Genomic DNA, 12,003 nt, shown 5'->3' with positions numbered 1-12,003 from the left:
GCTTTGTGTCAGATGCATCCATGCAAAGAACAATACCCAGTGACAAACTGACCATAAAAAAAAAGCTTTATTAACCCTTTTGCACCAGTTCTTCAGGTATCCATTGCCAGCAATGGAGCCCAAGCCAAGTGATCCAAGTTTCCGCCCTCAAGAGGTTAGCACTTTACATTCACTTACAAAGCTGAGTGAGGTACATTTTCAGAAGTAGAAAGATTTGGTTGCAAGTCCCATAAAAAGATGGAGTGTTCCTTGGCCATTTTAATGGATTACAAACTGGTATGGTCCTTGAGAACAGAATAATGCAGGCATTGGGAGCTCGAGGTGTCTCAGCTTGCAGGGAGAGCATGGTGACCACTAGAGCAAGACCCTTCAGCACAATTCCTCCTCAATCCTTCCACCTCTCAGGAGTGGACTCCATGCTGCAGGCACAGCCACCAGGTAGATCTCAGCTACCAACTGGTTTGAAAACCCAGCCTGAGCGGGTTCAGACTTTCCCTGGATGTAAGCTGTAAACTCAGAGTGAGAGGAATAGAGAGACCTCAATGCTCAGTTAGGCTGAAGATAGAAAAATAAAGCTGGTTCAACCAGAGATATAATACTGCCTAAAATCAGGAGCTGAAGTTCACTGTAACCTGTATGCTTTTTTCCTCCCCAAGTCTGCAATCAAAAAAGCATTTATATGGACACATACATAGTTCAAAAGGCACAGGAAGTAAAAGCATTTCTGAACGACCTCATGTGAATTTAACATCAGTATAACTGTAAAATAAATAAATATGTGCAAGATTAAAAAGATCACAATGTTCTCCTCTGTGACATATTTTGTAAAAAAAAAAGAAAATACACATACGTGCATACACACACCTCACTGAGAATAAAAAAAAGTACAGTCTTTTATCAAACTCCTATACATACTTTTACAGGCATTCAGAACATCACCATAGAAAACAATTAAATTACTACCTTAAAACGCAACCAAAGATGTTTTTTTTCCCTATACAACCCTATACTTATTTAGGTGTCTGCAATCCAGGTGAGTAGAGTACATACAACCTCTCCCCCCATCCCCAAGAGAAACTGCAGTTTTTCAGGGGCAAATTTTCCTGGGCAACAACTCTTTTCCCCTCATAAAATACTCTGACAACTGCGTATTTTGTAAACCAGCCAGAAGCTCCAGGTGCATCTGACGCTCTGGGATAGCAATAAAGAATGGTGTTAACAGTGTTCAATCAACAAAACAAAAACACCAAACAACCCTAAATAAAAAGGTAGTGACCAGTTCACAGGTAACTTGGCAGCGGTTTATAGATGAGATAAAAATCAAGGTGCTTAAATTTACATGACCGTCAACATTCCTCCCAAAAAAGGGAACACAAAGATAAAACAAACCTCTCAGATGCTGTTTGACTCTTAGCAAATCACTTACAGTGAGTACAGTTCTATTGCAGTTTTCTTTTTCAAGTTTTGCTGGAAGAATTCAGCAAAGTATTTGGGATGCAGGAGCAAGGAAAGGGAGAAACTCAACATGAGCTACAAACTGATTCACAGCTAAGTTAACATTTAGAATCTAGCTTCCTAAAACAAAGATTTTAGAGCATCTCATTTTCATGGCATAGAACATTAATTCTGTTACATGTAACATTTTATTCTGGTTTTCTGCCAAACACAAGGGCCGAAACAATCCTTTTCTTTGTGTGTGGCAAACACTTGCAAAATTTAGCTCTTAATTTTGATGCCACTGGCTTCAGGAGGAGACCAATGGAAGGAAAGTTTTAACTGTCGCAGGCAGGATTATAAATTTGCATTTGTTAGCTGTAGAATACTTGCTTTCCTGTGAAAACAGTAAATATTACCTCAGTTTGAAGTGTAATAAAGTACTTCTCCCTGAAACAACACTGTACAGCGGTCTGCCTCAGCCTCCCAACCACCAGGCAGACAGAGTATCTTACACAGGCACATCAAGTGGGATTTACATTTTTAAAGAAAATCTTTCAGTTGCAACTGTCTTAAGCAAATCACAAAGAGTGCAAACATACTTCAGTTCTCCTACTTTTTGTATTTTCCTTGGAAAAAGACCCACACAGTAATCTCACTCTGTCATGATTGCCCAATTTGTTTTCAAGTAACTCCTCTTAATAATCGTCATTCCAGATCCTGTAAATTTATTGTGCTTCCAGTGAACTGAGAGTTATCAGAACCTGCATCATCTTCAGTGGAATTGTGTGGTTCCTGTTAAAGCAAACAGACAGCATGAAGTACTTTCACCTCTGGATGGTTTCAGTGCTTATCAGCAAGATTATTTTGACATTTACTCAACACCAGAGAAAAGCGTGGAATAGCTCAGAGAAACCCAAAGCTCTTCCACTTCAGGAATCCACCCAAACAGTGTTGCCACAGTTTTTCTATGGAACACTTCAGATGAGCATTACTAATGGAAATAGATTTAAAATCACTTTTTTCTCTATTAACTCTCTACCATGGCCAATAGTCCCACTTCTCTCATACTTACACGTTTTGAGGAAAGTGCCCCTCCTCAACAAAAAAATATTTATTTTCTATCCAGGAGAAACCCACTTGGCAGGAATAGGTACATTGCAGAGTTTATCAAAAATGAGGTCCCTAAGCAGGCTTTTAAACTTAACTGACACCCCCATAAGGGCACCACTCCAAAATCTAGGTTCAAGATTCTATTTCCCACTTCCCCCTTTCGGTAGCCTGCAACATTCCAATTCTGATCCTCTTTCTTGACCCACCTAGTATCTGCAGGATGGGATCAGGAAAACAAGGGTGGGGCATTTCAGAAAAGATAAGTAACATTTAGTTATTCATTACTCAGTAGCAGAGGAACAAAAACCAAGCACTGCTGATGTGTCAAAGGTTGGTAACAGACACAAGAGACATTGTGCAGTGCAGTTCTCTGCTTACTATTCCTTGTGAATGGAATTCAACTCCCAATGGAAAACAAAGTATTTTCATCAGGCAGAACATGAGAGTGCTCACAGTAAACTGTCTTTATGTTCAAGCAAGGCAATAAAATGCAGTGACTTGACATGCTGTACCTGAAGTATGTAAACAGGTAAATCCACTGTAAGCTGAGAATGTGATGAGGAAGACTGAGAGCTCAGCTGAAAAGGAAGATCTCCCTCTCCTGGGGAATCATCCTGTGAATGCAGAAACATGAAGTTATACAACCCCCAGGTATCTCAGCACAATATGGCAAATTTCCCTCAGTCTCACAATCTTAAAATATTTGATAAAGCCACTGCACTGTTCTAGTAAGGCTCCACAAAGATGTGGAAAGTTAACTACAACTTAAATCTGAACCTAGCTCGGTGTACAGCCTATTATCCTGTCCTCATCAACTTGGAACACTGGCAAAATCTGAAGAGGAAGGAAGGGTTCCTTGTTCAACAAATCTGACACTCAGAAACATGCAACAAGTTTCATCATGTTTTCACGAAGCTGATACTTAACATGAAATTACAAATATGTACACCCATCAAAAAATAGATCAATGGAGAACTCTGTCCATAGGTCTCTCCACACCAGAGTTGTCAGCAATGAAGGAGAAGGAACTTACCCTTTCTCTGAATACTACAGAGATACACTTGGCAAAAAACTTATTACCTGCCATGCTCTACTAATCAGCCCCCACTGATTATTAGGTTGTTTTGTTTTTTGTTTTTTTTTTTGTTTTTTTAATTTTAAGCTTTATTTCAACAGATAAGGGAAATAACAGTTTAGGCTGAAATTTCTTTTTGCAGGAACATTTTCATGTCCATCTCATTTACTTTATAAAGAAGAGCTCAAGACTCCATCCAGGGGCAGTAGTACCCGACTTCACAAACACTTAAATTCTCCCATAAATGGAAGTCTGGATAACAGAGAAGCTGAACATGTTTTTTTCTCCTCAGGTCTTACCTGAAGAAGCTGAATTTGCACATACTGGGCTCCAGTGGCAGGGTCCCTTATTGTCAGCCCTCCATTTGGCAGAACTATGTTACCACTCAGTCGACTGCCAGGAGTAGACGAAGAAAAGTTGGTTGGACTTACTTTACCACCCTTGTTTTTCCTCTGACCAGAACCAGATGCCCCTAAAAGAAAGCAATTTTAATATTTAGATGAATTTGCTAGAGTTTTCTGCTATTATTTTTCAACTTTTTGCAGCTGTTTATACCACACAGCAAATGCCCACAGCAGGGCAATATAAATAAGCACCATCTGACAACTGCTGAAAGGCAGAGAGCACTCAGCTGGTGAACTCCAGCTGCTGACTGACCACCTTTTTACAAGAACACCATTGAAAAATCACAAACTGCTAAGCTTAGGGCCCTCCCCTGAGTTAGCACAGAAATATCAGCATATTTGTGGTGTTATAGAAAGGAATTAAGAAGTAGGATTGCATTTTCTATTTTTCATTCAGCAACTCATTTCCTGAGAAGTCATGCACATGATTTTTCTAAACTGTAAAAAAAAAGCATAGTGAAGATCATTATTTACAGGAAGATTTCAAGGACTACTAGATAGAATAGGCTACACAAGTACAACTATCACAACCTTAAGCTTTTTTTTCAGTTGAAAGCAGGATGAACCAGCTGCTGTATCACAAGCTGAAAACCAAAACCCTAATCAAAACAAATTAAGAATACAGCCCTGTCAGCTCAGGTTTTTGTTTGGATTTTTAAAAAAAGTCTGTAATAAATGAAGGGCTTGGATAACCTATATTTAAATACTGATTTTCCCTCTACAGTATTCACTCAATCTAGTTAAACCAATCAGAAATGCAAGACTCTCTAGACCATTGTGAGAGGCACAGCATACCGTTAAGGCAACAGCTGGTGAAAAGTGGACTATTGGGAGTCTTGAACAGGAACAGAAACAGGAATTTTCTGAGGTCATCTTAGAAGTCATGCAAAGTGCAATCATATTTTTTAAACTAATGTCCAAAAGACATGTTTGATGATACATGCACATGTTTGATAATATAAGGCCCCTTAAAACTAGCTTCATAAAGCACTTATCCTTCCATGTGGTGATTTGCTGAACCAGACAGAATATATGCACATATGCATTTTACAAATACACAAACAAAACAGTTCTCAAATCAGAACTAGTCTCTTAACTCACCTCAAAAACTATTGCCTTGATTTTCAGAGGAGGAAGGTCTAAGAGACAGCAAGGCAGCACTAAACTCAGTCTATATATATGATATTGATAGATCAAAAATCTGTAATATTCCACCCCAGCCCCAAAGGTAGACACATCTCAAACACCTGAGCTCATGCAAGTCCAGGGAACCATGGACCACATTTGATCTCACAAAGGAATGGTTATTATTCACATCAAATGGCTCTGAGTCAAACTAAGAGGACACATCTGGAATCATGACCCAAACTCACCCTGCACAAGAATGCTCTACAAGGCTAAAGTATAAGAGAGAGGTTTGAGTATATCTAGATAATCAAAAATAAATTCCTTAACACTGTTATTAAGTGAAACACAAAAGCAAAATCTAGCTGAAATTTCCATTGTCTGTACTGAGTAAAAGAACCCCCTAGATAAGACCAAAAGCATAAACAACAGAAAGCACAGTAACATAATTTTTAGTTTCAAGAAGAAGCAGATGAAGAGAGGGACAGCTAGTGTCTTGTTAATAATCATGAAATAGAGGGTACAGATTTCTTTGTAAACTTCCCATGAATCTGATATTCCATCAAATGTGGTTATTCTGAGTAACAGATGGTACAACACATGCATAATTATTTTAACTATCAATAAACAGGATAGGACATTTAAGAACATTACTCAGAAACCTGCTCCCACTGCACTGCCAAAATTACTAAATATTTTTATTCAGTAAATGTAACAGAATAGCTTCTCACCTGTGCTGCTGCCATTCCCTTTTTGTTTCTTTTTCTTGGCCAGCTGAATGGCTCTATAGTCTGTTCTCGCAGACCCACTGCTCTCCTAGTTAAAGGGGAGAAAAATAAAGCCCAGAGATGCAAGGTTTTTGGAGTTAAGAACAAGATAATGAAAACACCCACTAATGAGTTCTTAGATGCAGTTATCTTCTATGCTGCAAACACTGAATTCTAGTTTCCCCCTATCTTTTGATTAGAGTTTCAATAAATTCCCTGTATCTACTCAGTATCTGGAGCTCAACACAAGAAGACATTAGCTCTACATTCGTAAGTGTTCAGATTTTAAGAGTGCAAAACATGTACTTCATAATGTAAACAAAAAGTTAAGTCTGCAATAATACAGTGAAACAGAAAGGGAAAAGTACTTAAGAGAGGAATGAGGACTGGGATGAAAATGCTGCAGTTACTGTTACAGCCCAAATCTTTCCCTGGAATGAAATGAACAAGTAACACGTTTAACACTTATTCTTGGGTGTTCTTGCAAATTCCATTTCAGATGGGTGGCTGCTTATTTTGAAAGGTTCTTCCTGAATTGTCCCCACCAGAATTTCAGTATTTCTTAGAACTTGTCACCACAGTGAATCTACCTGTGAAAACACTCTACTCAACACATCGTTCTACATCTTTCATCAAAAGAGAGACAAAATGCATGATCTGCAAAATCTGAAAGGTCTCCCTATAAGGTGTGAGCAGCCAGGAATATCCCCAAAGTCAGGCTGTCTCATGTAGGGGTGAAGTGAATACAGTTACTCCATACCAAAAACGAGCTGCCAGTCACTGTGCCAAGATCCATTTCCTTCTGTGCACTGTAACTCCCCGGAGGGTTGGAGAACACAAACTGTGTCACTACTTTGCTGCCCTCCTGCTGACCAACCACATCTGAGCTGGGAAGCAAATTCCGTTCAGCTTTAATTGGTGTCAGTAACTCAGGCACATTGGTGCTGCCGAGGCTGCTGGAAGGAGTCAAAGTGGCTGTGTCTATTGTTAAATTATTGCTGCACGTCAACCCATGCACATCCTGACTGGAATTCCTGACTGACAGAGATGCCAGCGAACCCAAGGCTTCGGCATTGACAGTCTGTACATCATCCAAATTTAAAGTGCTTTGCTGTAGAACTGTTGCACTGGTTCCCAGCAGGAGAGAACTGTCCAGGCTCTGGGGCATGTCACTGCTCGCCACCAGGATCAAGGGATCAACTGCCTGGCTTAGGGAATTGTTACTGACAGGCAGGCTGCCCCCCAGCGTTGAGCCCACCGAAGCCACATCGATCGTGACGATTCCAGAGTTCACCAGAGCCATGTCTGCTGTAATTCCAGAATTGTTACTGGACATGTTGGAAAACAGGGATACGAGGTCGATATTGCTGAGATCACTCTGCCCTGGACTAGTGAGTTCACTGCTGGGGGTGAGGGAGCAGGTTGCTTCCAGCTGAGTTAGGAGATCTGGAAGAGAAAGGCTTGGTTATAAGACAGAGCTTCCACAGACAACAGGAAGAAAAAGAAGCTTAAAATTCTATAACATTCTATATTTTTTAGCCTACTAAAACACTTCCCACCTTCCCTGAAAGCAGATTTAGGGAAAAGCAACCTACCAAAATAAGTTCATTCTTTTACTGAGAAGCGTGAGTTATAAAAGCACTTGCCAAAAAATAACACTAAGGCAGTGCAGGCTAAGTACAGGTTGTAGAAGACTGAAAGGGGTGAAAAGAGAAATCCTTTTAGTCCTTATTCATATTTTACAGATGGCATGGAAAAGGACAAGCTTTGATTCATTGAAAAATGCTGCAATTTCTCACAATTTCAGAGGTCAAGCTCAAGTGTGTCTGATAGTCTGATACACAGAGATTCCACTGAAAATTTTAGAGGAGGGTGAAACCAACTTCAGTCTCAGAGAAGATTCTGTCATTCATATCAACGGAACTCAGATTTCACATCAGTAATTCCACATTTTCCTTAATAAAACACTTAATTTTTCCACTGCACCCTCTGGTAGCCAGAGACAAACACTTTACCTGGACTGAAATTATGCTGCTTGACCATGTGCGTCTTCATACTGTGTTTGGAAGTGAACAGTTTATTACAGCTGGAAACAGGGCACCGGGTCTTTAATGAGTCCACATCCTGAAGATGTTTTTTGGAGTGAATATACAGACTACTTCGTGCTGAAAATTTTGCACAACAGCCTGCAAGAAGATATATAAGGCTTTGAAGGTTCAAATTTAATGAAGCTTCTATTTAATATTCATATTTGATGTCTTAAAAAATCAGAATATCCTCTACTTGCTATTTTTCAGCACCTGTGCATACACTCAGAGGAACCACAAGAAAGTAAACCTGTCAAAGGGTAGGACAGTTTAACAGCCTGTTTCTGACAACATGAAACTCTTAAGTCATTCAGTGTAAAGCACAACCTTTTCACACTATGGCATCTGAAATTCTTCATGACAACTGCAGGAAACACCTGCAGAGGAGAAACAATCAAGTAGAGCTGCTTTACTTTTAAAGAGCTGAATAATCCAGATCACACCCAAAACTCTTTGCTTCTGGAGTTCCACTGAAGTGGTGAGGGTGGTCAAGCTACAGTATGAAACAGTTTGCTCTGTCATTCCTAACTCCAGGAATGATCACTTGTTCAAGACTTCTGTTTAGTTTCACCTCTTCAAACCCTGTTAGAAGATTCGCTCTTAATTGTTCCAGTCCTGTACCAAGCACATATAACCTTTAGACAAAAATACACACCAGTTACCAGGAAACACATATGAGAGTGGAGCAATACCTTCTACTGGACACTCAAATGGTTTTGTACCAAGGTGAGTTATACTATGGCCTTTCAAGTGTTCTGCTCTTGTGAAGGACTTCCCACAGCCTTCTACTGGGCACATGAATCTCCTGTCATCTTCGTGTTTCCTACAAGGGAAGGAAATTGTCATTGGCATGATTAAATCCACTACTGCTTAGCTAGTGGAAGAGAAACAAAGACAAGCAAACAGCCAGTGGCTTAGGACAGTATAATCAGAAAAAGCTTCCTTTACCTTTTATGCCTCAGAAGCTTGGACATACTGGTAAAAGACCAGCCACAGCCTTCAAAGTCACAGATAAAAGGTCTTTCACCTTGAATAAAAAATGTTACATTAATAATCTAATACAAAACACGTACTGCTACCAGAAAATATTAAAGCCTGCTTAAGTTGAATTAATTTAAGACAAGACAACCAACCCCTCCTGCAATGCACTGCAGAGTACTATAATGTCCCTTCCCCCTCCTACAATCTGGGCTTTCTTTAACTCCATGCTATTGCATCAGGGAGCACAAGTATTTATCAATCCACCTCATATCCTCAAGGTGCTTCAACAGTCAGTAACAGGATTACTCAAAACAGAAACACAGCTGAACTGTTTTTCCCTATTTTCATGATCTGCCACTATGCCTTGATCATAAGACTGTGAAGTATATGACATTGGTTTCCATCACACCTATGAACTTCAAATGACACTTTAAAAAACCTCAAAACTGTAAATCCATGAAACCAGGAAAAGAGAGGACAGTAGAGGACACACCAGTAACATGACAAGGCTGTATTTCAACTTTGCAGTGGTCCTTGCAAGTCAGGTGTGCTTGCCAGAGCTGAAATTTATCTTCTTGCTATTCCAAACCTTGGTACATACATTCCACATGTTCTGAGAATTTTTCAGCTGTTTGTTTGTATCAAGAGTGAGATTTACGCAACGTTTTGAACATCTATGAACTTGGGAATAGAGCTGGGATAGTTTCTTCTGGACAGAATGCACAATGACAAAAGCCACATCTTTGCATATGTGACAAAAGCCACAGCTTTGCAATGACAAAAGCCACAGCTTTGCAATGACAAAAGCCACAGCTCTGCATGTGTGCTTAACTTATTGCGTACGACAACTTGATTCACGGACTCCTATCCCTGGAAGACCAAGAATCAAATGCTTTCACTGACTCCAAATAACTAATGTTACCCTTCCTGACTTTCAGATTTTCTGGCACACTGCAGTCCACTTTCCACATACTATGCTCCATGTGCTCCCCCGTGTACAAATAATCTCTGTGAATACCTGTGTGACTCCTCATGTGGATTTTCAGTCGGCAGGCCTTGTCATACTGCTTATTACAGCCAGGGAATGAGCAGGAGAACTGCTCTTGCTCTCTGAAGTGGGCTCGATTGTGGGAAAATAATGCACTCACTGTGATAAACGTTCGCTCACAGCCTGGGGAGAAAAGGCAAACAGCACATCTGCTTGACAAAACTCCATCACTTTGAAAACTGCACTATTTTCTCCCTCCCAGCTTTTAGCGAGGTAATTTCAGGATCGTTTTTCAGGATTTTGCATCCGGGAAAAGGGGAAAAAAAAAAAAAAAACCAGACCGTGAAATCCTACACATTATTCCCAGGATTTACAATTGTTTTGCCAAGGTGGGCAATCAATATCGCCTCGGTTAAGGCGGACCCACTTAACGCTGGCGCCGTGTCTTGCGGGGTTTCACTGCACCAGCACAAATTCACAGGAGGAAAGGTGCAGCCTCCTCCAGCTCCCAAACTTTTTCTCTTGGTAACTGAGGTGGCCGGGAGGAGAACCTTCCTTGACATTCCGGGGTACCACGAAGGGGAAGGACAAGCGGGAGCAGAAGAAGTGAGCCGAGCGCGGCACGGCCTCAGGGCAGGGATCCCAGTTTCTGGAAGGGGAGGGAAGGGAGCCCAGCCCCAGAGCCGGCTTACCGGGGAAGTCGCAGCGGAAGGGCCGCTCGGGCTCCAGGTGGCTGCGGCGGCGGTGGGCGGCGAGGCGGGCGGCGCTGGGGAAGCGCTGCCCGCACGCCTCGCACTTGTGCGCCGCCTCCTGCTCGTGGGCGCGGCTGTGCGCCCGCAGGTTGTACACGGTGGTGAAGCGCTTGGTGCAGCCCGGCGCCGCGCAGGCGAACGGCCGCAGTTTGTCGTGCGAGTGCAGGTGCCGCCGCAGCTTGTAGGCCGTGGCGAAGGACCAGGCGCAGCCCGGCACCGGGCAGCCGAAGGGCCGCGCCGCCCCGCCCCGCCCGTCCTCGCCGCCGCCGTGCGCCGAGAGCCGGTGCAGCCGCAGCTGCTGCTTGCGGGGAAAGGCCTCTCCGCAGCGCGGCTCCGGGCACGGGAAGGCCGGCGGCGAGCGCGGGCGCGGCCCGCCCGGCGGCTCGGCGGGGCTGGCGGCGGCGGGGGGCGCGGCGCCCGCGGGCTGCTCGGCGCCGGGCCCCAGAGTCAGGACGCCGTTCTCGATGCGCACCAGCAGGCTCTGGTTGTTGATGGTGATGGTCCCCGAGAAGGCGCCGTCCTCCGCCCCGCCGCCATCGCCGCCCGCGGGGGGCAGCGGTGCTGGCGGCGGGGGAGGAGGCGGCGGCGGCAGCGGGGCCGAGCCGGGGGCCTCCTCCGGCGGCTCGGCGGGCGCCGGGCCCGGCTGGGCTTGCCCCGCTTCGCCGCCGCCCGCGCCGGGCTCGGCCGCACCGCGCACCACGTTGAAGACGAGCAGGAGCCCGTCGCTGTCGGGCGCGGGCGCCGCCGGCGGCGCGCTGGGCGCCGGGCTGGCGCCGGGCTCCGGCTTCTCCTCCACCAGCAGCACCGGGAAGCTCACGTAGAGGCCCGGCGCGGGGCTGCTGCCGGCGGAGGAGGGGGCGGCGGCGGCGGGCGGCGGGTCCCAGCCGGGCGGCGGCGGCGCGGCGGGGCCGCCATGTTGCGCGGCGGGCCGGGCCCGGGCCGCCTCCGCGGCCGGCAGCCCCTGCGTTTCCATCTTGGGGGTCCCTGTAGCAGCGCCTGAAACCGGAGCCGCGGGGCGGGGCCGGCGCGGGCCGCAGCGGAAACGCGGAGCGCGGAGCCGCGGAACGGGCGCGGCGCGGGCGGCGCCGGGGAAACCCGGAGAGCGGAGCGCCGGACGGGACGGAGCGGGGCTGTCCCGGGACAGGGCCGGCCGGGTGGGAATGGCACAGCGGGGTGCGACACCCAGCGTGGCACCGCTGGAGTCATCTCAGCCCCTGGGGATTGTGCTGACGTCCCTGCCAATGGCCAGGAGGAGTCCCAGAATTAGGGTTGGAAGG

The 12,003-nt window shown here is 44.9% G+C and overlaps 1 protein-coding gene across 1 annotated transcript; it reads right to left on the bottom strand.

Annotated features, from left to right (window-relative positions):
- Positions 1 to 48: 48 nt before the first annotated feature.
- ZXDC (ZXD family zinc finger C) lies at positions 49 to 11,699 on the bottom strand. The gene is made up of 10 exons (XM_053989088.1): positions 10,667 to 11,699; positions 10,005 to 10,157; positions 8,954 to 9,032; positions 8,698 to 8,828; positions 7,934 to 8,104; positions 6,679 to 7,364; positions 5,883 to 5,967; positions 3,922 to 4,094; positions 3,060 to 3,161; positions 49 to 2,229 (listed from the first exon to the last, which is right to left on the bottom strand). The coding sequence occupies exons 1-10, from the start codon at positions 11,697 to 11,699 to the stop codon at positions 2,143 to 2,145; spliced, it is 2,700 nt and encodes an 899-aa protein (XP_053845063.1). The 3' UTR covers positions 49 to 2,142.
- Between the last annotated feature and the right edge of the window lie 304 nt (positions 11,700 to 12,003).

The sequence above is a fragment of the Vidua macroura genome, chromosome 13 (genome assembly GCF_024509145.1).
Source record: "Vidua macroura isolate BioBank_ID:100142 chromosome 13, ASM2450914v1, whole genome shotgun sequence".
Lineage (NCBI taxonomy): Eukaryota > Metazoa > Chordata > Aves > Passeriformes > Viduidae > Vidua > Vidua macroura.
This window is presented reverse-complemented; position numbering and strand designations above follow the sequence as displayed.

Coding starts and splice junctions, on each gene's coding strand:
- ZXDC (XM_053989088.1), bottom strand. CDS start 11,699: ATGGAAACGCAGGGGCTGCCGGCCGCGGAGGCGGCCCGGGCCCGGCCC. Junction 10,158..10,666: donor CTTCCGCTGCGACTTCCCCG/GTAAGCCGGCTC, acceptor TTTTCTCCCCAG/GCTGTGAGCGAACGTTTATC. Junction 8,105..8,697: donor ATTTGAGTGTCCAGTAGAAG/GTATTGCTCCAC, acceptor ATCTTCTTGCAG/GCTGTTGTGCAAAATTTTCA.